Genomic DNA, 27,660 nt, shown 5'->3' on the forward strand with positions numbered 1-27,660 from the left:
AAGGCTGTGTAAAAATATCAATTTAACACCAAAAAAAATCATTTTCACCACAGGTCTTTGTAGCAATACTTGCATATGCAATACATAGAACAATTTAAAAATCATTTTGATGCATTATGAATCACCTGTAAAAAAATAAATAAGTGAAGACATTCTCAATTTTGGTAAATATTTATAGAGCCAAACAATATGAAGTATATGTAACAATCAAATTTCTAGTGAAAATGTGTGCAAGTAGGTTTATTTTGAAAGGAAAATTCCTACTCCCAGTGTCATACCCAATTAAATTCTCCAGGTAATGACCCCATTTGCATAGAGAGCTGAACCCACAAGTGGGAATTTTAATGGGCACACCACCTGAGTACATTAATTGAGAGTGACACTACTTGAACTAGTTTTGTGCTTACCCCACTGAAAATTCTACTCATATTATTTTTAATGTCAAGCTACAAGTCAAATTTCAAGATGATGGATTTGTTCTTTTTTAAGCATTGAATTTGAATAAAAGAAAGCTTTAATTCTGTTATGAATTGCATAGCTTTAACTAATATGTAGTTCTGATTCTCAACATTGCTTCATTTTTTTCAGTGATTGGAATTTAATTTTATTCATTAATTTATGAATAAATAGATAGCAAATATTGCCTTCAGCAGCTAAATTGCTTTTGGATTGCTGTTTAATATAGTTTACCAGATATGTGTTACTGTTAAGCTGGCATAATAGTTTACTAAAATGTAATTGTGTAAATATCTCTAATTATTCTTTCTGAAGAAACAAGACTGAATATAAAACTTCAGTCATGGCTACCTTAATTTTCTTAAACTTAACTCCATGAAATCTTGGTAGTTGCAAAGCAGATTACTGTTGCAGAGACAGCAGTTGACAACAGCAGTAGAATCCTTGCAAGATGTTGCCTTTTATGATTCACATACTACTCATAATGACCTTGAAGTTATTGTACATTCTAAACCATTGCTATTAGTCTACATTAAATATATAATCAAGATGTCTCCTCAACACAGAAGAAATAGACAAATGCAGTTACATTTCCTAGGGAGGAAAGCAAACCCATGTTGCTTAATACACTTCTTTATACAAGCTTGTTCCTATTAGTCTTCAATAACTGAAAATATCACAGAGTATAAAAGCTGGCACTTGTATGACATTGTAAAATCGATTAATATTAAAATAATGTACTGGTCTTAATCCTATGAAGAGAACTATCTGAAGACTGCCAGTTTGCAGGATTCTGCAGAGTACATCTCAACTAAAAAACTTTCAGTTCTTTATTTCAATGAGCAAGACAGAATCACTGTATTTTGAAGTTCATATATTCAAATGTAAAACTCTTGAGTTACAGTAACATATATATTCCAAAGTTCCAAACATACACTTTCACAAGTCTTTTTGATTAGGAGTTGCAATGACCAATGAACACAGAAAAGATGAAGTAACTTATATACATCTTGGTATCTTCCCATAATAAAAGCGCTTTCTGTGCTCTCCCTTGAACAAATATTTAAAAAAACAAAAAACAAAAAAAAAAAAACAAAAAAAAACAAAAAAAAAAACAATACACTGTGATCAAAATAATAATAATTAATAAAAAATTTAGTCACAGTGGAAAAAGATTACAATGTAACAGGCATACAAACTGGAGTACAATATATTCACAGTGTGGTCACTCTGCAACTTGGAGATGAGACAAATTGCAGAAGCCTACACCACTGATTGAAGAGGAATTGTATAGTGCTTGGGCACCAATTATATACCCTACTGAGATGATATAAAGAGCCTCAATTACAGTGGAGTATTTCGTCAGTTAAAATAGCATATGCATATCAGAATAAAAATTAGTATGATAATACTAAAGGTATAAAAGGTATTATACAATCTTTCATCTAACATCATATTTTTATGAGTACTGAATGGTAATGTACTAACAATTGCTATAATATACATATATAATATACATAAAGAAGGCAAACTGGATTGTATCTAGTGTTTTATTAAATTATTTTCAAGTGAGGAGAGCTGATATACTAAAACCTATATAGAGATTAATATCACCTAATCAAACTCAACATCTGCTGTTTTGCAGAATGGTAATTCAGAGAAATTCCTGTCTTTCTATCTGCAATAGAAATAGCCCATCATATCACAGGTTTGTAAAGGAGAGAAAGGCTATCCTTTTATGTCACTAGCACTGAATCACCAGTAAATAGCATAAGCATGTGCTTATGAGGAGGTTGAATTTTGTACAAGCGATCAACTCATATTCAATTATACTGAGTACAGTGAACAAGTACATCATGGAAGTGGGTGCAGGGTATTATTTTTATTGAACTTCTTTCAAGACCCTGATGCTAAAATTGAGCCAAGGTCTCCCTACTCTCTTTGGAAGAGAAAAAAACTGGCAGAAGGATTACAAGATTAAAAAATAATAATGTAAGATTAATGCCTGTAGGATTCAAATCTTTTATTGTCACCAACAACCTTAAGTCTTCCAACATATGGTGTGCACAGCCACATAAGGAGGTAAAGATGGAGCTTGCTTTTAGAAAACCAGACTGTTGCAACAGATGCATTGAAATTATTCTCATTTTGATCAAATTTAATAATGACTAGAGTTCTACTTAATTAATACAATTGCACTCAGACATGAATTTGTCCCCTTAATGATGAACTTTCCATTGTTGGTCTACATGGTGGAGATTCATGTTAGCCCAGCTTCTGGCACCTGAAATGGCACAGATCAACCTGTAAGACAGCTCACCTACTCTGGCTCATGCTCTTTGTGCAAAGTACCCGAAGGTCAAAGCCTTCAGGAAGTGTTATAACAGAAAAATCACAAATAATACAAAAAATTACTATTCAGAACAGTAACAGGACAAAACTACAAGAAGATATACCAAAGTTTCAAAATAAAGATCTTTATTTCAAAATAGTGTTTGAGAATAGCACATCCAGTTAATAGAAAATACAAATAGCAAGTTACCATTTTTTCTCAAATGGGACAGTTTGCAGAGATATATACTGAAACACTGTACAAGTTCTCAAGAACTCCTATAAAATACAGTTAAGTTCTGATGTTTTATTTAAACTATATTTTCACATTTGTCTCCTTCTAATTATGATTGTTTTAATGACACAAGGTGCATATAAGATTGTCTACAGAGTGAAAATTACAAAACAGAATTTAATAGTATAAATATAAAAAGGAAGTCCTTAAACTACATACTAATATTCTCTGCTACAAAGATACATTTTACAAAAGTGCTAATATCTCTATGACAAATAGTAGCAGATTACATTTAAATGTCAAACAAATCACATTTTTTTTTTGAACTGTAATAATTTGATAGTTCCAATCACTGTGTTAATAAACACAGTATTTTCACTTTCTTGTATTTCACAATTGAAATGGGAAAATAAATATATCTCTGTGTGTGTGTGCACATGTGTAGGAGAGTGTACACATATGCATAGATGCATGAACAGAACTCTTGTATCTAGAATTTGTACTGGACAGTACAGTACTGGAAATATGTTCTTAATAGTAAATACATTCCTCAGATTTTCATAATTTCAAACAATCAAAACAATATCTGAGATCCTGTAAGTAGAAACAAGGGGCTGTGTAAATTGCATAATTCTTTTACACAGACGATACTCCCTGGATTAACATTTTCATTTCTTATACTATATCATCCTGTGGTAAAAGTAATTTTTACATCCATTATTCACTGAAAGCTTGAAATGCAAATGTGCAGTTTTCCAAACACAAAGTTGGAACTGCTCAGGCAGGGATGTCCGAACAGGACAGGAGACAGGAAGTCCTTTTCCCCACCCCCAGAAGCACAATCAGGCAGGAAACAGCCATAATTCACCTCTCTGTGGTGAGGACACAAGGAAGGACAGACAGCTAGTGGTGCTACCTGGCCCCAGAGAGCATGGCCCCACCACCACTGTGTCAACCATAGGCCTACAATGGGTGAAGCACTGTCTACACTTTTTCCAAGGTGCATCAAGTCCCAGTGCTCACTGTGATGCCCCCAATTTCCCCAGAGGCGTTATGCCTTACAAAGGCAAAATGCCTCCAGGCACTGCCACTCAACCAATGCACCTCTTCCCCCTTCCCAATGTGGTTCAGACTTTTAGGAGTCATAATTGAGCCCCATGGGCCTGATTCTGAGCTCAGGGAATTTATCAATTTAGCTATATGATTGCTTATTAGCCTGCCTATTACCATAATATCTTTGTGCTCTCTAACTGGAGCTACACCAATGGAAAATTCTGACATTAATGGAAATGTACTCAGTTTATGCAACACAGATCTGGCCCAATATATGGGGAAAACAAAACAAAACAAAACCACCACACATGGATCACTTCTTGTAGTAACTATCAAAAAGCAGGTAAGACAACCTCTGAGTAAATCTGCATTGCATCAGAATATACCACAATATTGCAGATGTTAAGGCAAAAGGTAACACCTCCCAGCTCCCAAGTATAGTTGAGGATTTGGCTATTCTACCTTCAGTGATAACTTGCAGTAGTAGGCACTACTAGTCAGTGTTCACAGGGAGAAGCTTGGATTAATATAAGGCAATTTGTTGACTTAGCTTCACATTCCTGTGATGTTTAGTTTGTCACATTTGCATAAACTGAATTCACTCCAGTGGAAAGAGACATTTATGATCAATTCACTTAACAGAAATATGGTATTGGCTATTGATGACTCTTTAACAAGGTATAAATTTACTAGATCCAACAATCTCCAAATAGGAAATCTGGAGTGTAGGTAGGAAAGTTTCAGTATGTGAGATCAAGATGTACAGGTGGTTTTGTGCAGAAAAGTTAATGAGCTACAGACATGGAGGGGAGAAACTAGCAAATGGGAAAGAAAATGGGTACCATTATTCCCTAAATCTGGGAATGCCGTAAACCTTTCTATGCGTTGGACTAAATTAATTTCACAATTGCAAAGACAAAGACAGATATTTCTCAGAAAATCTTAATGGTATAATAGGGAAAAATTGCCAACCAAATCCTAACTGTGTACTTATCAAACATTTCAAATCATATTACTTTTATATGAAAAGGGTATACTTTTAAAATATATCCCTTTTTTACATAGCTTTTTTAAAAATATCACTTAAAACATATGCAAAAAGCAAATGTAATATTCTCATATATGATGACAGAATTCCTTGATTGAGTCAGTTTTAATTTGGTCTTTATATCCAGTTTAAATGGTGCAATCTTGTATGGATCATGCTCACACAATGAATAAATAAATATTAAATTACATGATACTAACTGTAAAAGTAGTAAAGTGTAAAGCCACAAAACCTGGCAGGGCCTCTAATGTACAGATTTAGATTCTTGAGTTAACTTTTGATATTTTCCCTTTAATAGCCAAATTTTGAAGATTTGTTAATTTATTAGTCTATGGATATATTTCATGTCTACACAGATTTCCAAAGTCTGTTTCTAAAAAGAAGCATTTCAAGTAATATTAGTAGTGAAGTAGAACAAAAGTTCTCTATTCTGTCTTGATTGATAACAATGAAATCTTGGTACTCTAATTGATAGTAAAATTTACATTGACTCTAGATTGCCAAATCTACATGTATTATTAACATAATACGAGGAATCTCTCTCAAACAAATGAGATATTCGAAACAAAAGAAACATTGTCAATGTGACCGTGGTAGCAAAACCAACAGTAGATTACTGGTGTTGAGAATTGAATTTAGTTTAAGATTATAGAACAAGGTTAGTTTGAACCCAAGGAGACTGAAACAAAGACATTTTGTTTTTAAGAATTCCTGTAAAGGAATGTTATGTATGTAGGCATTTGAGCATTTAAACATTAAAGTAGGTAAAGGCAAATACTTAAGGCTTTGCCCTGTAGTCTTTTCTCCAACTAAAATCTGTCACTCAATTCAAATGGCAACTTTGCCCTCCTATATCGCCTGCAGTATCAAGCCTATAATTCAGTTTCAGTAAAATCTTCCATTTGCAAAGCCAAAAGGAAGCTGGAATGTAGCTTGAGTTTCACATATAAAACTATACAACTTGTGTTAGAATACAGATTTGAGGATTGCTTACAAAAAATATTTATATATAGGGAATGAACAGTGCAATACCAGTTGGTTGTGTGAAAATCTTACCTTGTCTTTCTTCAAATGTATTTAAAGAAAAGCTCTCCAGTTTTTAAGAGATTACAAAGGGATAAGTATTTCAGGATGGGAAGCAGATCCCACAGCATTCCATGCAGATCTCCAAGCAATCTGAAGATTCACAACATGCGTCCATTATGCCACAGTCCATGTCACAAGGGCAGTTACAGTCATCTCCCATCTCGTCCCCACAGCAACAGCAGCAGGCCTCCGATGTGCAGATGCCACAGGATGCTTGTCCCAGAACAATGTTACAGAGAGTGAGAAATTCACAGAACAAGCAAGCCAGGATACAGTGAACACAGCAATCTTCACATGTACCAGTTCAGTAGAATGTCACATATTAAAACAAAAAAAAAGAGGAAAAAAAGAAAAAAAAATTAATGTCATTCTAAATGCAGATGCATCACAATGTCAGATAAGTTGTTGAAAGACAGTGATTCACAGTAGACATAATCTAACACCATAAAGAACATTTTTCCTATCTTCAAGGTCACTTATGCAGCCTAACATCTCCAATTCAATTATCAGTTTTGGTGTAAGTTTCGTTTCTCCAATTCATTTCATGAAAATTCCAAGTACTAAATGTCCACTTAAATTCATTTCTCCAGTCATTTATTATGTAAAATATCCATATCTATGATCCTCAGTCCCAATTACTTTGTTTCAGGAGAGTTCACACCTATACATGAATGTCAATATGCATCTCTCTCAAGTACTATTAAATTACATAAGGTAACTGGAAAGGTAGCTCACTGTCAAAAAAAAAAAAAAAGTACCAAAAGAATTAACTTCATGGAATTTATTCAACTATGGAATAACTTCAAACATTTGATACGTCCATGAGACATGACAGAAAAACATAAACACTGGAATTAAACACATGGCAATGAAATTGAAACTGAAGAGTGAGGGATTTGCTTTCACTGTCATATAATCACAACATGGTTTGGGCAGGAAGGGACCTTAAAGATCTCCCAGTTCCAGACCCTCTGCCATGGGCAGGTGTCTCCCACACATCCAATTACTCAAAGCTGCAACAGGCCTGGCCTTGAACATTTCCAGGGATGTGGCATCCACAGCTTCTCTGGGCAACCTGTTCCAGTGCCTCCCCACCCTCAGAGTAAAGAAATTCTTCCTTATATCTAATCTAAATCTTCCCTCTTTCCGTTTAAAACCATTACCCCTTGTCCTGACCTCTTTATGTACTGGAAAGCCACTATAAGGTTTCCATTGAGCCTTCTCTTCTCCAGGCTGAACAACCCCAACTCTCTCAGCCTGTCTTTGTAGGAAAAGTGCTCCAGCCCTCTGATCATCCTTGTCACCTTCCTCTGGACCCACTCTAACACGTCCATGCCCTTTGTGCTCAGGGCCCCAGAGCTGAATGCAGCAATTCAGGTGGGGTCTCAGAAAAGCAGGGTAGAGAAGGAGAACCATCTCTCTTAACTGGCTGGCCATTCTTTTGATGCAGCCCAGCATACGACGGCTTTCTGGGCTGCAAGCACACATTGCTGGCTCGTATTGAGCTTTTCATCCATCAACACCTCTCAGATCCTTCTCCACAGGACTTCTGTCAATTCACTCATTGCTCAGCCTGTATTCGTGCTTGGGATTGCTCCAACCCAGGTGCAGGGTCTTGCGCTTGGCCTTGTTGAACTGCATGTAGTTCACACAGACCCACCTCTGGAGCCTGTCAAGGTCCCTCTGTGTGGCATCCCTGCCCTACAGCATGTCAACCACACCACACAGCTTGGTGTCATCTACAAACTCAGTGAGGGTGCACTCAATCCCATTGCCTATGTCACTGACAAAGATGTTCAATACCTGTTCCAGTAAAGACCCCTGAGGGACACCACTCATCACTGGTCTCCACCCGGACATCAGACCATTGACCACAATGAGTGCAACCATCCAGCCAATAGTAAGCATATAATATCTATGAAGTGTATTTAATTTGCAAGAGGCAGTGAACAGCCAGTCCAGAAAGAAAATGAAAACTTTAAAATACACAAAATATTCAGGTTGGAGAATATTGTTCTTTCATAAACAGCTTTCATTTTTCTTCTTACAGCTTGTAAGCCTTTAACTCCTTTATCCACAGATATCTGAAGATTGGGAAGCTGTTCTGGGGAAAATATCCTGCATCATCTTATCCTTTCTGTTCCTACAGTTCCATCACAGGTATCTGCTATGAGAGGCTATTAGCAAAGACAGGATATTAAACTACACAGACATTTGCTCTGACCGAGTACTGAATCTTCATAGATATCACAGGTTGGAGGCTGTTATTTTTGGGGAAAGCTTGCAATTACTTGCAATAGTAATACAATTACCAAGACTCTAAAACATATTTATAATATCTAAAATGATGGAGCAACCCCAGCAACTACCTTGATTGATTCAAAGTATCTCTAACTTGCAGAAACTGACTGTGGGATAGCGTAGAGCTGACTTTACTCTAGCAAGCACAATACTCACAGCAATGCAGCTCACAGTTCAACACCATTTGCAAATTCTTTCCCAAGAATGAAAGTAACTACCTGAATCCTTTGTCCACACTACCACCACAATGTTGCAGATGGATTTTTTCCTAATTACTGCATGAGTTAGACCCAAACTCATCTTGGGAATGCCTGTACTGCAATGTCGTCACGGTCACAATATACATAATGAGCATATATATCCAACAGAAAAAAAAAATTTGAAACGTCAAAAAAAGCAAGAAGAAAAATGCAGGTAAGATTGAGCTATTTCTAAAGACAGTTGTTGCCTGTACTAAAAAGGCTGCTTTTTCCAAGGAAATGCTGTCACTAAATAAATGACCTTCATAGAAAACACAGAAGATATGTGAAATAAAGCTGGGGAGTATCAGTTCACTGAAGAGGACCAAAGCCATACCAATAGCGATTAATTAGCTGGTTGTCATGGAGATGGTGTTAAATTTGTTCAGGTACAATCTCCTTTCAGATTTTCTTTTAATGCAAAGGAAAAAGATAAAAAAGCCAAGAGTTGTATCTAAGAAGCCTTCATATTTGAAGAACTGAGATTTTACATCTTTAAAATACAACTGCAAGAAGCGAGTACCATAACAAATTTTGTTCTACAAACATCTTTTAAACAAAACACCTTAATAAAACTTTATGAGCATCAGTATTGAAAATGAGATGCTCAAACAAATCTTGCATGCTTCATACAGGGATATGCAAAATTGAAGGGTAAAAACTAAACATTTACATAAATTATAACATACATCTTTATTGATGCACAAGATACACAATTCATAAATTAAACCAAAAGGGACTGCACTTTTTGGACCCACAAAAAAAAAAAAAAACTTTTCCCTTTACACTCGATACTTAAAAGTAGAGGCCATATTGGTTTAAATGATAATATTTGCAAGGTAACAGCTACCAAATATGGCTCAAGATAACAGAAAGAAATAATAATTTTTTGCCTTTGCCTTTAGTGCTATGGCACAAACTCTGTGAGGGTCTTTCCACCTCTTCTTCACTGACTGAAACACTAAAAGAATTTTGTTGTTGTTGTTTATTTTAATTTCCTTGTGTATTCAACACTTGACAAAGCATGCTGTTACCTAGCTCTGCCTGACCAGCTGAATTCAGAATCATGACTCTAAACATCAGCAATACCTTTTTCCTGGATGAATTGCTGGAAAAATTACTTCCATGTATGACTCCTACTTCTTAACTTCTTATCTACCGATGCAATTATAAATAAGAGGAAAAGATGCAGTCACGGTGGTTTTCGTAATAGCAGTGACATAAGACCTTAATGTCTCATAACATATCTCCAGGGTCCAAGGTTCAGGCTGGATGTTAGGAAAAGGTTCTTCACTGAGAAGGTGGTTGGGCACTGGCACAGGCTCCCCAGGGAGCAGTCATGGCACTGAGCCTGCCAGAGCTCAAGAAGAATTTGGACAATGCTCTCAGACATAGGGTCTGATGTTTGGGTGGAGTTGGACTTGATGATCACTGTAGGTCCCTTCCAACTCAGGATATTCTATGCTTCTATGATTTTATAACTATACACTACACAAAACTTGCACATTCTTGACTGGTACCCATATTCATACCCCAATCTGCCAGTTTCAAATAAAAATTTATAGAGTTAAAAACAATTCCTTTGGTTGCTGTTGTAGGATACCATGGTCAGAGAAAGCCATCTATGAAGAAGATATTATATAAAACTCCCAAAGAGAGAATCCCAGGTTTATCAGTACCATGTTGGAGATCACTAATTCGTAATTTACTGTTTGCAGTCCCTGATAATTCTTCCCTGGTTCCAATACCAACTAATTTAACATGTTAAGACTATACTTAATTTCCACTCTTTGAACTTACTACATCAAAATCCTAATAGTTTTTGCAGATGAGTGAATAGTGGAACAAATTATTCCAATTGGAATTAAACGTAATTTATATATTTGGGAAAAAAATGTAAAAAGTAAATTTGATGATCTTAAGGCCTGATAACATGTTTTCCAGAAACTTTGAACATATTTTAGCCTGTTCTGTTAAAGAAATGATACAGCAATATAAGTTGTGACACAACACCTATGTTACCTTAAAGAGAAGCTAGCTTAAATTGATATAAATGATATTTTTATTTTATTTTTTAGGATAAAAGGTTTTTTTAATTCTTTTTTTCCCATTAGAAATAGTCATGAAAATAAGAATTAGGGGTGCCCTTTTACTAAGGACCAAACTGCATCTTCCTTGCTGTTCATGATGCAGCACTGTTGATAAATAGTTAACTTCCAAGTTTCTTGGAATTTAAGTTTTCACTTAAATACTTTCACAGAGAGAGAATAAATTAGTCTATTTCTCATTACATAAGACCACCATCAACGATGACTTTCCTTCAGACTTCCAAAATACACCATGCCAGTCAAAACATTGTATCACATCTGTTGAGTAGGACTCAAGCTCCCAGAAACTATGCTGGACAACATAAGTTATGATAGGCTTGGTCTGTAGGCAGTGAGAATATATCTTATTAGACCAACCCACTGTTAGTGGAAAAAAACAGATTCACTTTCAGACACACAAGCTCATCCACGATTATCCTTTCATTATTATCCTGGGATGAAAGTTTGACCTGAAGTTAAAAGGGTCATCTCATGAAGCGTTTTTAAATATCAGTGTAAGTAAAGCTGTTTAAAGCTGTTTCCTTAGACCTTTGGCACATCCCCAAAAGTCACAGATTTGTTAGGGAACTTCATGAAAACTCTTAAAACAATGCCAAGGCAAATAGAAGCTCAGCAAACTTGTCCAAGTTTTTGTTGCTTAGATCATACATGTAATTCCAGCTACCTTGCGCTGATGTAGCCAGAATGTATGTTACAAATAACACCTACTTTAACTGGGCTATAAACGTTATCTCAGACAATATCCAGACTAGCAGCTTAAAATCTCTTAAAACTGTTTATCCACTGATACTCAAAGCCCAGGGAGCCCCACATTATGTCTTATCACAGTTATAATAGCTATGTTCAGTTAAGGAAAAGAAATAATATTAACAATGAAACAACTTTAATTTTTGTCTATGTACATGTCCTCAAACATTTGCACATTATTTTTTATTTTTAAAACCTTTGCATACACACATTGTTCTGATATCTGATTTATTTTAAATACTGATACATATGTTTCTTTTATTTCAACTTCCCTTTTATCCCCTCCTTTTCATTTTTATGAAAAGGTGCAGCTTTGCTTAAGAAACAGATTTTAAGAGAACTATAATCTAAGCTGTACAAGATCTGCAGAAGTTAAACTGAAAAAAAAAGTGTACAGAGAAACACGCAGGCAGGCTGATCTGTGCTGCTTTTGTAATGTTTGACACTAACCTCTCACAAACTGACCCAATAAGCTTTCATACCAAGCAGGCAGGTCACATATGATAAAAGGTTTCCCTGTCTGTTATGGTAAATAAGCTCACTTACAGCATACTGACCTTGGTCAGCTTTTCACTAACTATATCCACCGAGTTCAGACAACTCAAAACAAATCTCCAGGCACTCTGCTGTCTCACAGCAAGAATCAAAAAAGGGCAAACCTGCAATCAAAGTGCCGGTTGAGGTCCTCAGCGGGTGTTCGTGCCGGGCCCCCGCAGCGCCCTGAACAGAAGCCCCAGCAGGCGCTGTAGGCTTCCTGCCACCAGCGCAGCCAGGGATAAGCCATGGCCAGGAATAATAGCCCTGGCCAGAGCAGCACAGCACTCAGCTACAAACAGGAGGTGAGCCATGGAGAAACGGCCCCAACGCAGGTTTCTAAAAGGTGTGTGTTACCCAGAGGTGGGATGTCAGCTTAAAGAGCAGCTGCACACACGCTAACACAATGCTGTGCCCATAATATGTGGAGTTCCTGTGCAGCTTCTGCTACCCATCCTCTTTTAGAAAATTCACCATGTCCACTAAAATTCTGAAATAAAAAAGAAATCCAGACAGAACAAACTGACATGTCAGATGGAGTATAGCTACCCCTGGAAAACAGAGCTCCATTTATTTAGATGAGGGTCAATAAAGTTACAAATTATGACAGGTGATATTTCAACATTTTAAAATAGAAAACGATCATCTCTCTTGATCAAGAAAATTAAAATATTGCCTGAACAGGCAAAATGAACAGAACACTGCAAAATCAATAGAAACTTTTGTCAAAGTCTATATTCTAAACTCTTAATACAGACGTAACTTCAGAAGAAAAATGATCCAGGTTCAGTATGTTAAACATACAGAAATACTATGAAACGTGCCAATTTACAATACCTAAGACTTCCTTCAAATCTGCAGCTTTCATTTCCATTGTTCATGAAGGCAAATACCGACACTAGTTAGATGCCAGCTGGACTGTGACCTTATAAAATGGATGCTGTGGAAAGATCTTCCTTCATTACAGGCCCTGTGCTCCACTCGTTCATTTAACACAATGTGTAAAACATCTGCCAAGATTTCTATGCAAGCAAAACTACAAACCTGCACACAAAGCACACTGCTTTTCAAAATATTTTCTTAAAAATTATAGTTTTGACCATATGATAATGTTAGTTGCCTTCTGACACAACCTTGTCTAACAAAAAACTGTTTAAAGTACTAAAGTACTTCTTGCTCGGACAGAACTCCAGCTTAAAGCAAGTTCCAAAAGATAACAATGGAAATTTTGGCACAAGTAAAGAGATTTGCAGGATATTAATTAAGTAGCTATCTAAGGGCTGATAGGACCAATTTCAGGAGTGTATATAAGAAATAAATAAAAAAAAAAAAAGAAGGAGGGAGAAAGCAGGAGAGAGAAAAAGAAAATGAGAAAGAAAAGGAGAGAAAGAAAGGATGAAAGAGAAGGAAAGTTTGAGAAAGAAAAAGAGAGTGGGAAAAAGAGGAGGGAAAGAATGAGAGAAAGAGGAGAGAGAGGAGAAAGAAGAAAGAAAAAAAAGGGAGAAGAGAGTGGAAGAAAGGGAAAAGGAGAAGGGGAAGAAGAAAAAGGGAAAAAGCTCTTCCTGCGTTTATGCACATACACACACACATGCACACACATGCTGCAGGCTTTCTTTATCTACCTCTCTCCTGCATCTAGCCTTATTACACTCCCAATGACCTATTTTGAAAAAAAAAAAAATCCCTGGAAAGAAGATGCCTTGTCCTGTCTCTCTGGTTTAGGGAGCCTGGGAAGGAATGAAGTAAAGATCTGCCATACATAAAAGGGTCTGGCTCATGATCTGCTTACAGTAGTTTAATGAGCTACCCTGTCCAGATGAGCACAGTAGTTGCATGCTCTCAACCTTTCAAATACGTGAAGTGCCACCCTAAACTCAGATTATGACAGGTTGTCAGAATTTTGGTTGCTACCCTAACAAACTTAATCTGTGAGGTCACAGCAACTTGACCACAAGTGAGAGCTCCATTTGAAAACCTGTATTCTCTCTCTCTCCACCATTTACTTCTTTTAAACAATTGTTTTATTTAAAAAAGAAAAAGGAAGGAAGGAAGGAAGGAAGGAAGGAAGGAAAGAAAGAAAGAAAGAAAGAAAGAAAGAAAAGAAAAAGAAAGAAAAGAAAGAAAAGAAAGAGAAAGAAAAGAGAGAGAAAGAGAGAGAGAGAGAAAGAAAAGAAAAAAAATGTTTATCATCAAGCTTCATACGTTTTTGGTAGAAAAGCTTGGCTTGTATTTTACAAAATAATTAGTGTTTATTTCATTTTGCCCCTCCTCTCCACCTATTCCATTAATTAAATCCCTCTTCCATCCCTCCCACTGCCCAGTTTCTTTCCACTTTTCCTCCTCCAGCCCTGGGTACATCATTATTATTTGTGTCCCACCATTCTGATACACTTGTATGTACTCAGTTACCTCTCTCTCTTCATTTCCTAACACCTAGATTTACTGTTCAGCTGCCTCATTGCCGTCTCCTTTAGATTTCCTTCCCTCTTTAAGTTGCTTTGGACTGTTCCTGCTTTCTTCTCCCCTTGTCTGTAGTTAAACAAAAGCTTCCAAAAGTAGCAACTAAATTGTCTCATTTTTTTACTCATTTTCAATTTCTTTTTCAGGTTTCCAAGGTTGCTCTGTGCTACATATCATAGGTGCAAAGTGACAATTCACTTTAACAGTGGCCTACAGATCACAGTTTTGCAAGAACTGTGACACTTCTGACATAAATCATTTTAAATATTATTAATATTATTGTGAATTAAAAAAAATATATTTTTTTTTCACAACATGCAGTGAAAAATTTGAAAAATACTTAGAACTGAAATAGTGTTTAAAAACTGCCTTTTAAAAGAGAAACTCCAACTCTTTCATAATTCCTTTGTGCTTTTTTATTTTGTTTGTTTTTTGTTTTTGTACTGTAAGTCATGGAGCTGAGTAAGATTTCTTCAGGGATGATATGGATTAATAACAGATGCATGGGAAGAGCAGAGTTAGTGAATGCACTTACACCCTCCTAAGCCTTACTGGACGTGAAGTGTTTCTAAACAGCATATCTTGGAGTGCTGACTTGACTCCATAGTCTAGATCTTCATATAAAAAGGCAGATGGATGGAAGGGGAGGGGAGGGGAGGAAAAATAATTTCAAATAACTTCCTATCTTTTCCATCTTTCTGTGAATCTTTTCAATAGTTTCTAGAGAAATGTCATTAGATCAGAATACAGAACTGCTCACAAAAATACCTCTGCCTGCAAAAGTGAGATTCAGAATATGAAGAAGTTGTAGAACTTATGTTCAAATTATTTTCTGTATACCGTCTCGAAAGAGTGTCTATGAAACCCTCAGTCACAGAACTTGACAGTGTGCTCTTCTGGTTTTACATAGTTAGACATATTCATCAAGTGAATGTATTATTGGTTTAAATGCAATTAAACTGCAATTTTAGAAGAAAAAGGAAGTGTTAACCATAAATAAGTATATAACGGCATGGACGGGGCAGACACTATCTCTTTAGAATGCTAGAATTTCTTTTTCTGAGTTTGAATATCTTTAATTCAGCAACCGCCACTTTGTATCAGCTATGTGAACAGATCTAGTTCTCTTGACTTCCAGTTTTTTGATATTGCATGACTGAACAATATATAAGAAAAATGCAAGGCTGGAGTATGAACTGTTTTTCACATAACAGGAAGAGATAAGGGGAATATAGCAAGTATGAAATCTCGATTTTGGAAAGAAATTTTAAAACTGAAAGCACAACTGAAAAATAACATTAGGTGCTTGAAAATCTATATGAAAATAAACCACAGCAAGGAAGACCAGCCCATGGCCCAGTACAAGTGAAGCTCTACTTGATATTATTACATAGATGCACATGGTAGGTTTTATTGAAGTAGTAGAAGCCAAAAGAAGTCAGTCCACTGAAACCAGTGGGTTTCACCCAAGCCACTACATACCTACAGTCTTTCTGATCCCTTTTGCTTTCATCCAGGCTGAGAATCCTCCTCACTTCACTGAACAGTACAGTCTCCCATTTTTCTGAGAATCTGTGTCTTTTCTTACCCCCCAAGAATTTATTTTTTTTTTAATTAAATGCACCTATGGATCTGACCTGCATTCTGAAAGAAAGCCTGCCTCAAACCAATAAAATTTATAGAGCTTCTGCACCCTTCCTGTAATGGGCAGGAGCAAAGCTCTCTGAGTATATTAGTGCTAATGGGAAGGCAATGGATTGAGTAGAGGCTCAGGAACTCCGGGACCATTAGAGTAATTGCGAGCAGTGAAAACACATACAGAGCTGGAAAAAATAAGGCAAAATTATTTACTTTTGTTTATTTAAGCTGTGCATAGGGAATATGAAGCTTTTTCATTAAATTATTTACAGCCTAAAAATAGCATAAGACACATTCATCATCAAAGCACATTTCCAAATTTTATTATTTAGTGTTCAGACCTCACAGCTAGTCAGAATATCTCCAGAACATTTTTAAAAACAAACTCTACCCTCATGGAACCTGCCATTGTTAAGTATTAAAAATGTAGTATTTACTATGTATTTAAGCATACAATTAAGTACACAATTAAGTACTTAGTATGTTTTGAAACAGTGCTTCAACATTTTTCTGGTGTACCTGTGACAACGTTGACAGGAGTTTCTATCAGTTCAGAATACTAACTACAAAGAATTAAACATCACCAGACTACGCTGGCCAAATGTTTGAGAGCAAGAAATCTCCCATTGCTTCAATTTCCTTCAAATACTTAATATTTTCCTTTGGGGAAGTAACTTATGTTTTATCATAATGATTTCTATTTGCTTCTGGAGCATGAGTCACGCTCTTCAATTACTTTCAGTTGATTGTGTAATTATTAGTGAGAATGGGGTTTGGCTAGTCTTTATTCAGTTTGTTTTTTTAATAAAAAATTCTGCTTACCTTCAGGTGAAGTACCTGGCTTTTGAGAAAATGCAGAGCTTATTTTACTCTTCTTGCTGCCGTCACTGTTGACAGACAAGGTGGACTGAATTTTTCTGTGCATTTTTTCTGAAACAGGAGCTGAAAGTTTTCTGTTGTCTGCAGATGTGTGCTTGACCCCATTGTGAATTCCACTTCCATTACTCAGGCCCACATGGCCATTTTGTACTTTGCCACTTTCTTCCTCACCCCTTTCCAGTGCTGAAGTATTTGGCTGAGGCAAGCGTTGAGGTTGTGCTTAAAATGAAAGGGAAAGAAAGTGTTAATTAAAACTGTAAATTGATAACTGAACACTTCAGGCAAGACTGGGAAGGTAACATTCTTTGTTCGTACTTACTGATCAGAGAACAGACTGAAAAGTTAACATCCCCCATCAAAACAAGAAAGCAAAAAATACCTCTGGATTAAAAATAATTACAATTAAATGTAACCGTTATTAAAGTACCGTTATGTAATATTTTTTTATTTTATTAAAAATATGCCTCATGTCTAGATGAGACCTAGAACCCCCATTCAGCACTGCACTGTTTCGTAGCTCTCTAAACTGGACAGAGAGAACAAGATAAGCAACGGGAAGAAGCCAGGAAGAATGGGAAGAAGTCAGGACTGGCAGAAAAAAAGTATTAAAACTGAAATAAAGTTGGGTTAAAGAAAGCCAGATGAAGAATGGGAGAAAACACAAACAAAAAGGAGAAAATTGTGTGGAAAAGGAGATAGAGACTGCAGAAAGAGAAGTGAAACTGCCAGTCTTCAGAAAATAACCAGAGTGACAAGGTAGGACCACCCTGAAAGGCAGCCACCAGAGACCAGTATATTAGCAATGAATAAGAGTATTCAGGTAACTAACACCAGTTTGAGCTTAAACTCATGGATTGCTGGGAAGAACAAAAGCAGTCAAAATCTTCAAGAAGCTAAAAAAAAAAAAAAAAAAAAAGCTAAGTTCTGAAACTAATTAAACTATAAAGATAGTAACACAACAAGATTTCATAATCATAAAGCATCAGACCAATCACATCTCCTAATCAAAATACTGTTATCTTGCTTAGACATAAAGAGGTTTTCAAGAAGGCCTATCTTTGACTATTTATAAATTTAATGTCAAGGAAAAAGCCCCCCTGCCCCTTCTTTAAGAGTTTCACTGAACTCTCAGAGAGATTAGACAGCACCAGTAGTAAAGCAAAACACTGTTCAGGACTGCAATTCATTCTATTTTTAAATGATTCACATACATTTTCTGATGATTTCACAGTACAGCTTTGTATGTATACTATATTAGGTATATGTAGTATACTATATGACATAGAATATATAAAAAAATATATGTGTAGATAATTATAGTTCGTTTCATTTAAAAGAGACAGCTACACTGTTCACTTCAGATACACATGATTAAACTTTTGGACAAATACTAAAATACTACCAATAGCCACAAAGATGATGAAGGGGCTGGAGCACCTCTCCTATGCCAGACGGAGGGCATTGGGGTTGTTCAGCCTAGAGAAGAGAAGGCTCCGGGGAGACTTTAGAGCAGCCTTCCAGTACCTAAAGGGGGCCTGCAGTAGAGCTGGGGAGGGAGTCAGGGTGTGCACTGATAGGGTAAGGGGTAATGGTTTTAAACTGAAAGAGGGTAGGTTTATCTTAGATGTAAGGAAGAAATTCTTTACTATGAGGGTGGAAAGGCACTGGAACAGGTTACGGATGCCCTGGAGGTGTTCAAGACCAGGTTAGATGAGGCCCTGAGCAACCTGGTCTAGTGGGAGGTGTCCTTGCCCGTAACAAGGGGGTTAGAACTGGGTGATCTTTAAGGTCCCTTCCAACCCAAACCATTCTGTGATTCTATCAGGACACACAGACCAGCATGGTCTCTAAAGGACTCTCAGTTCTGAATTTGCCTAATAAAGCCTCAACACTTCCCTTTTATCAAGGACACTGATACCATTCTCAGATTTGTTCCTCCAACTATCGTTTACTTGTCCAGATTAAACTTTAGATTAATCTTAAACTAAATCCAGGTTTAAATACTGAAAAAAAGAAAAAAAAAAAAAAGAAAAAAAAAGGTGTGTGTGTTTGTTTTCATTTTCCATTAGACATTTTTAGTCACGGCAACTAAGATTTCAAGAAGATACCCTACACTGCGCAAATCAGTCTAGGCCAAAGTAACACCAACTGTAAACCTACTTTACAAAAGTGAAACATTTCTGTTGCAGGTAAGAAAGGAGGACTAGAGGAACATTTATGCTATTAGCCTCCCCAAAGATGCGGCAGTGACAAAATGATTCCCTTCCATTACCAGCAGTAACTGCTCGTGAGCTTCCAGGCCAACAGAGTAGGAGTACAAAGGTATCCTGACACTAGAACTAACTTGCCTAAAAATGTTTTCAATGGCAATACCAAAGCTGCTGTTCCTTTCAGTTTTGCAATAGTGCTTGAAAAATGTATGAGCAGAAGCACAAGCAGGGTACTTTCTTGCCTCTGGAATTCAATTCCAGCCCTTATTTGCTGTTTACATTTCCAGACTACAATGGGAGCCCCAAAACAAGTTTTTTAGAGTTTCCTCTTGCCCAAAACAGGAGCAGACTCATTACCAGCATAAGTTTCTAAGGTTTCTAAACTGACAGTTATGACCTTTTTCAAGACAGATAAATTGGTGGTAGCATTTTGCAATTGTTTGTGTATTTCTGGTGCTTTTAATGGCATAAAACCATTAGAGAGTGTCCAAAGGTGAGCTATAAAGATGGTGAAGGGTTATGAGGGGAAGATGTATGAGGAGCAGCTGGAATCACTTGTTGTATTCAGCCCAGAGCAGAGGAGAATGAGAGGAGGCCTCATGGCAGCCTGCAGCTCCCTCACGAGGGGAGCGGAGGGGCAGGCGCTGAGCTCTGCTCTCTGGGGGCAGCAACAGGACCCGAGGGAACAGCATGGAGCTGGGACAGGGGAGGGTCAGGCTGGGTGTTAGGGAAAGGTTCTGCACCCATAGGGTGGTCAGGCACTGGGACAGGCTCCCCAGGGCAGTGGTCATGGCACTCAGCCTGCTGGAGTTCAAGAAGCATTTGGACAATGCTCTCGGACATGTCATCACCCATTGATTTTTGGGTGGCCCTTTTGGGGATCAGCGAGTTGGACTCAGTGATCCTTCCAGATCCCTTCCAACTTAGGATATTCTATGATTCTATTCTGTGAGAGATTATCCAAAATTCAATCTACAAAATTACAAGCTTTTTGAGCTTTTCTGTCAAATTGTGGGTGAATGGTAAGTCATGGGGAATCTAAACAATTTTTTTTGTTGTTTGTTGTTTGTTTTTTTTTTTTGCTTTTATTAGTATTTTTACTACTGTAGTGGGGTTGTGGGGTTTTTGTTTATTTCGGGGGATCTTTTTTTTTTTTTTTTTAAATAATCCTGTTCCCAAAGTACTCTTACTTCAATCTTTCAGCATTACCATACAACTTTTTAGCTGACTGGCTTTACAGTATTCACATGTGATACGCAGGTCAAATCAAAATGGAATAAAACCCCAAATGGATTAGTTATCTCAATTTAAATTTATTTTAACTTTATTGATAATTTTGCACTAGGGAGACTTGAATCTTATGGTTAAAACACACTTGAAACCAATTAGGAACCATATGACCGCATTCTAGCATAAAGAACAAAAGCAATTGACAGTTCCAAGATTAAGCTACAACCACTCAGTTTAAAACAGAAATATTTTTACCTTATTTTTTAAAGGTTGTGTATATCTTAAAAAAAAAAAAGAAGTGTAATATGGGGAACGACACAATGCTTCTTAAAACATAGTGATACCCAGGGACTCTCACTCTCTCTTTAATGATCCACTGCTCTCATTCAGCTGTCTTTCTTTTTTCAAATCTTTACATATGTGACAGCTCTCAAAAGTAGACCATAGACCATCTGGCATTTTCAGAGGTGTAACTTGTGCAAATTCAGCTCTACTGGGAACACAATGCTATCTTCTGCCTGCGTTATAAAAGATACAATAGAATGTAGAACTTATGAGTTGTTTTGAATTATTCATTTTTTGCCTGTATATTCAAGAAATTTTACAAACTCTGCATTTTGTACTACATAATCACATGCGTTAAAGGTACAAAGAAACTTTTTGACACCTCTTTTCTACAGAAAGATGGCATTTTGTTTGATATGTGAACATTCAGCGCCTGTTATATCATTCTAAACAGGCCGTGTGCTGCTACAAAAGATCCCATTTTGCACTCTATGTATGAGCAAAAATTTTATTCTTGATATTCAGTAACTAATGCAATACACATCAAAATTTCAAATATGAGTTGTATGAACATTCAGCATCTTCAAATCAGTATGGCATTGGTCACTTACTGTATGTCAAAGATTTTTAAAGAAATAAAAAATCATTCCTCACACAACACAGAAATATTGTCAGTTTAAACATCCAGAATGAATAGTTTCAAATGTCCTAAGAAATACTGTGCTTTTTAGGTTAATATGTTTTTAATCTTTAGCAAAACCAGTACATTTAAGTCAATATTTTATACAGTACTAACACTAGTGGATTTTCAATAAGAATGATAAATATTGGATTAATGGTTCAATAGATTGAATCTTTTTTGATAGAAAACTAGCAGATAATGTAGCTAGTAATAACTATACATGAATCTGCTGCCTGTGGAAAAGCAATAAAAAGGCAATATATTGCTATAGCATATAATCTATTAGCATGTTTCACTGCTTCCTTGTCATTGGTTTCCTTGCAAAGTGGGCCTTAATACAATAACTTCTGCTGTTATTTAACTGGCTTTACATAATAATTTAATTGTAATGTTACTATCTGGTGAATAAATATTCAAGTACTAAGCACTTGCTATGATTTTGATAGTTTTGGATGAAGTAACTATGCACATTCTCATTTGGACTGTAAAATCCAAAGCACATATATATACACACTGACAATACACGGTTTACACCTCTAGAAAATAACAGCTATTCTTATGAGAAAAGTCCTGATGTATGCATTTAACAGAAAAATGTATGTAAACACAGGGAAATACTCAACAAAAAGAGGACAGTTTAAGCTATCATTAGGGATTTAAAATACAACACAAAAACAAACACAGAATACAGGCTCCTCAGAGTCAAAGTGAATCAAAAGAAAACATCAGGAGGGAGAGAAAAATTGAGACAGCTAATTAGTACCCTAATCACATCAAAAGCAATTCCAAGGCACCTGATACAGATGCCTATGGAGTTTGATAGTCTGGCCAACATCACCGATGGCTGGGGAGGGCGAATAAATAAATAAATAAATAAAACCTTTCCACTTATAGCCTGGATCATCTGACTACATACCTGGAGAGGTAAGAGCACTGTTTTTCTTAGTTTATGACACATTAGTTCATGACATCAGATCAGGCCATAGAAACAATATTTTTGCAGGTGGACTAGGGTGGAATAAAAATGCAAAACTGGTGGGTGTAAAAAAATATAACCTTTGACATTTTCACATATTGAGAAAATACAGAATAGTATTTCAGTTCAGAATATGCTTGACAATTCTCTGCCTCCCAAAAAAGTTGCAAAAACAATAAGTGGATGAACTTTTTTTTTTTTAGGAAATATAGGGGTCCTGCTTTGGTCCGTTAATGTTGAAAGCCAAGATCTACATGCTAATTTGAGCTTGGGAAATTGTTTGATCTCAGCGGTAGCTGCTTCTACTCACTCTGCATGGATCACGCTGAAGAGACCACATACAAGGAAGGTAAGAATCAGGCCTCTGTTTCTTATCAGTACTTCTTCATAACACAAACCCAGGCTTGAGGGGGAAAATAAAGCAAATGACAGATAGTCATGGATTTTATAGTAAAACTAGGAGCTACTTGTATTCTAGAGTAAAATTAAGGTGATTCCACATTGCTTCTGGAAAAGACATAAATTCCTAAGATATAAAAGGCAACAGTTCAAACTGACTAGCAAAAAATCTTACCTTTTCAAAAATATTACAAATTGTATGCATTTATATGCTCAATAAGCATAAAATTTCAGTGAAGCTGGAAGAACTCAAATATCTCAATCTCTCTTCCTCATCACATTTTAACTAAAATCCTGACTAGTCTCTATGCAGATCTTCAAACTACATCAATAGTTTCCTCTGCCTAGCTATCCAGAATATTAACAATCAGATTACAAGATGTACCTCTGAGTCAACCTGTGAAGTGGCTTTTGTCAGCAATTATTTTTGAATATTTTCTAGGACATAAATAGCATATACTGCAGCTTCCATATCATAGAAAGCATACATTAACTAAATAACAAGGTACCATCAAGGTACAATCTATCTTTTAAAATCAATTTTTTACACTGAATTTTTTATACCATGCTGACTTTACAAGGAAAACAAAGTTCCAACTAACAGCATCAACTACCTTTTAAGAATTGCTTCTTGTAAGACATGGGGACATCTTCAAATGAATACAATAAATTATTATGAAACAGGATGTTCTTTGTAAAGAAAATACTGTAGTAAAATTGCTGAGTTTTACAAGACCCACACTGAGAACACTTTGTTAAAGTATGTCTGAGAACACATCCAGAGAGCACCAGGTATAACAGCAACAGGGCTGTAGGGGGACAAAGGGAAAAGACATTTTAGCTTGTCAGCTCTCAGTCCATGAAGGGCTGACAAGAATGGCAAATACGTGTGCATGTGTGTTTATGGGTTGAGAAGGCGACACAAGTGCACAAGAAGGTGCCAAGTGTACTCTTAAATCTGTGCAAAGACACCTGCAGTGCTTTCCTCTGGAAGCTCTGCGGGACCTTACACATTGTTTGAAGGGTTGCAGAAATTGTTTAAAGATGTCTTTGACATACCCCAAAAGCAGCATTTAACACAGGGAAGCATGAAAAAGGCTGGTAGCCAGAGGTTTACAAAGTTGATAGGCATTCCCACTGAACATGTGGAGTGAATTTCTGTATTTACAAATCCTCTTCCCTGAAGTGTTTTTGGTTTTTCTTTTTTCTTTTTTCTTTTTTTTTTTTTTAAATAACAGCAACAGCAAATTTTTTTTTATCATTGCTGGATTGAGTGAGGCCTTAACTCTTTTCAGTTACCTGTCTTTTAACAGTTATCTCAAAATACAAATATCTTTTTGTCTTCTAATTACCATTAGAAAATTCTCCTTCTTTATCATACACAAATCTTGCCATCATTAGCAGTAGTTTTGTGAGACTGAAAATATTGGCATCTATGATAAACTTTGCAAATGATATGTAAACTTTGCAAATGATATGTAAATTCTTTCTAGAACACAACATAGTTAGAAATAAAAATGATTCACATAACGTGGTGGTTGATAATCTACATCTACATAAAGTGGAATACAGTTCTTAACACAGAATACAGTTTTTCACTTCTTGAGAACAAACAACTGTAGAAATACTTACAGTAGCAACTGTCATTGCACAGACGTGTAATGCCAGATTAATTTATGATCAACATTCCAGAATTCCACGTGCATGTTGTTGGTCATTTACACATTAATCAATGACTTCTGAAGGTGATTTTTTTTGTATTTAGGGTGAAATGCTTAGTTATTTCTTCCTATGTTTTCCACATAGCATACTTATTAAGAGAAATTGTGATCTACTTTTTTTTTTGTAGTTCTTGTTGTTAAATTTTGCTTTTTAATGCACAGTGATTTGTAGATATTGGATATGAAAACAAAATAATGCACAAATTAAGAATCAGAGAATTAGGCTTGTTAATTTCTGAAGTGGTGAAAGTGATCTATTCCTAGACCATTAATAATCGGTCATTTAATAGATGTGGAAACAGTCCCCAGAACTGTAAAAGATACAAAGGGGTACAAAAACAACACAATTACATCTCACTGAGGAACAGCATGGCTTGCTTCTGAAGCTCTAATTTTAAAAGGAAGGGTAATTAACCAGTACATGCAAAAAAGTAATCCAAGCTGTTGGCATGACAATTACAGCACTTATGCAATCAGTACATATTACAACATATGGTTATACCACTGCATAAAGACACACTGGAGTCCCATGAAACTAATACATTAAATCAATCATTTGGAAGATTTTCGATGCCTCTCACCATTGTGTTACTTGTTCCCAAATCAAATAAACTTCAAAGAGAAGCTACAAATAACAGGATATCTCTTGCTGGGTATTGCCTCATAAGCGACACAACAGGATATACCGGCTAGGAGAGATAACCTCAGTGTCATTAACAGCCACAACCTGTGCAAGTGCACAAACAGGTCCTCTTGGCTCCACCATCTTCTGCTCCCTTCCTCAAAAGCCCAACAACAATGGGCTAGTCACTGTTGCACTGTAGCAGAAACCATGAAATGGTGAGGCAAATAGCAGTCCTGGCTTCTCAGCCTAGCCCATTCAGCACTCACCTTTGAGTGAGAAAACAGCCAAAGGTCAGATTTATTCACTACTGATCCTATATACAGGGTTATAGGATGATGAGATTTCAGTATTCTTTAAAACTCAAACAAATACATACAGAAACTGGCTGTACTTTTTTTGTTTGTTTTGTTTGTTTGTTTTTAAAAAGGGCATAAAGGCAAATGCTTGAAATTTATTCCCTTAACATTCACTGTTCCATTGATTTCAAGTCCTCCACATCTCTGAATTTCTGCAGACAGAATTTCTGAAGATTCCAAAGTGCTCCAACTCAGATATCAGTCTGCCCCCCTGCTCTTATCGCTTTGTCTTTCATCATCCCTATAATTCTAAGCATTGCACAATGCTGCTATTAACAAAACCAACAACATGCAGAAAGAAAGAAATAGGAGTAAAAACAGCAGGACAGCAACAAAGAATGGAGTGTGTAAAAAGGCAGTGGGGAGAAAAAAAAAAAGAAAATTGGTACAAAAATAGAAATACATAAATTGATACCTGAGTTTCTGAACCTTTGCTGCATTCATTTTCTCTCTGCTATTCTTTCTAGCAATCCAGAGTTGATGCTAGGTTTGGCATCAGCTATCAAGTACCAGAAAACCAAAGGAAGAAAAGGGTAAAGCACAGCTGCAAGGAAAATGGAATAGGAGAAGCAAATGGGTACTAACCACAAGGAACAGGCTAAGACTTGGGTTTTTACATTATTAAAACAATAGTAGGGCAAAAACATCAAAAGAAAAAAGAGTAGATAGCAACCACCCACAAGACGACAGCACTGGAGGGGAAGGAGATAGAGAAGGGAAAAATATACAGTGAGCTGAGACACTTCAGTTTGCGAGCGCAGAAAAGCAATAGGGAAGGAAAAAAAATCATAAGTAAAATCTACGACAGCTGAAGCATTTGCTACAAATTTTACAAGTAAGGAAATAATTAAATGATAATCCACTCATTGTTAAGCAATTAAATTAAATGAAGATAAACATGTTGTATTTGCACAGTAATCTAGAGTTGAAGCAACAGCTTCCCTTCTGCTCAAGGTCAGAAAGGCTTGAGGAGCCCGGGCCAAAAGTCAGCCACATTCAGCAACAGTGGAATGATGGAAAATGGAAATTCTGTGTCAGAAAGCAGGGATTAGACATGAGGTCCACAACAATGCCTAGGTTGTCATTACTGCAGATTCCTACAGAGTGGGTGATTAATACAATGACTGTCAGTGGGACAAAAAAGGAGAAACACAGCAGAGTGCAGCAGATATCCACCTACCAAAATAAGTAAATAAATAAATAAGAGAGTAGATAGAGAAGCAATAGGTATCTACACAGACATTAAAGACACTGAGAGGGGTCTCTTCTGCTACTGACGTCCTCTGGCTATGGGCATTCCCTCTCAGTGAGCAGGGCCTAGGAGATGGGCACAGGACCCCTTCACCCATCCCACCTGGCTGCTGTGCCCGTGGGTGGGATTGGCAGGGCCATGGAGTACAGGCAGCCCTCCATCTCTGCAGCCCTCCTTTGCCCCACAGACAACCTGACTTTATTTTACACCGACACAGCTAAAACAGCAGTTTCATATGCTGACAGGAAAGGCAATGTAAAAATTTATAATCTGAGAGATTTGTGTGATCAGTTCAAAGCTGAATGTGCTTAACATGTAATCATTGCCACCAATACTTAGCACAAAGGAAAATGTGGTTTTTATTATTATTATTATTATTTACTCCGTATTAATTATATTCTACCAAAACATTCTAGGAAGTTCTCTTTCTGACTCAGCTGGACAATACTCACTCATCCTGGCCAAGCTTTTATATATGATATCTATTATATGAATTCAAGAAGAAAAAAAGAAAAAAAAAAAAGCTACATGCATTTTTGCCTTCTGCTCATGCTCACATCCCTTACTGAAGTGCAAGAGTCAGACTGCTGACTGTCTGGTGAAGACTGAACTTCCTGTAAAAATGGTGTGCTTAGTTTCCTGAAAGGAAGCAAAGCATAAGCTGCTCAAACAATGCACAAGAAAATTCTGATATCTGAGCCACACAGTTACAAATCTGTGCTGCTAGAAAAATACAGTGTCATATCAGTGACCAGCAGAAACAAGCACAAAAAATATAAGAAACAATCGCATTAGGGCAAAGGAGAAAG

At 36.5% G+C, this 27,660-nt stretch overlaps 1 protein-coding gene across 3 annotated transcripts in view; it reads right to left on the reverse strand.

The window, feature by feature from the left end:
• Window positions 1-2,917: 2,917 nt before the first annotated feature.
• Window positions 2,918-27,660, reverse strand: part of MDFIC (MyoD family inhibitor domain containing) — a 48,222-nt gene continuing 23,479 nt past the window's right edge. For all 3 annotated transcript variants that reach the window (XM_035543986.2, XM_035543984.2, XM_050711936.1), the window contains 2 exons: window positions 17,059-17,334; window positions 2,918-6,497 (listed from right to left, as the gene is read on the reverse strand). In XM_035543986.2, coding sequence (XP_035399879.1) covers window positions 6,250-6,497; window positions 17,059-17,334 — 524 coding nt within the window. In that variant the 3' untranslated portion in view covers window positions 2,918-6,249. The remainder of the gene's footprint in view (window positions 6,498-17,058; window positions 17,335-27,660) is intronic.

This window comes from Cygnus atratus, chromosome 1 (genome assembly GCF_013377495.2).
Source record: "Cygnus atratus isolate AKBS03 ecotype Queensland, Australia chromosome 1, CAtr_DNAZoo_HiC_assembly, whole genome shotgun sequence".
NCBI lineage: Eukaryota > Metazoa > Chordata > Aves > Anseriformes > Anatidae > Cygnus > Cygnus atratus.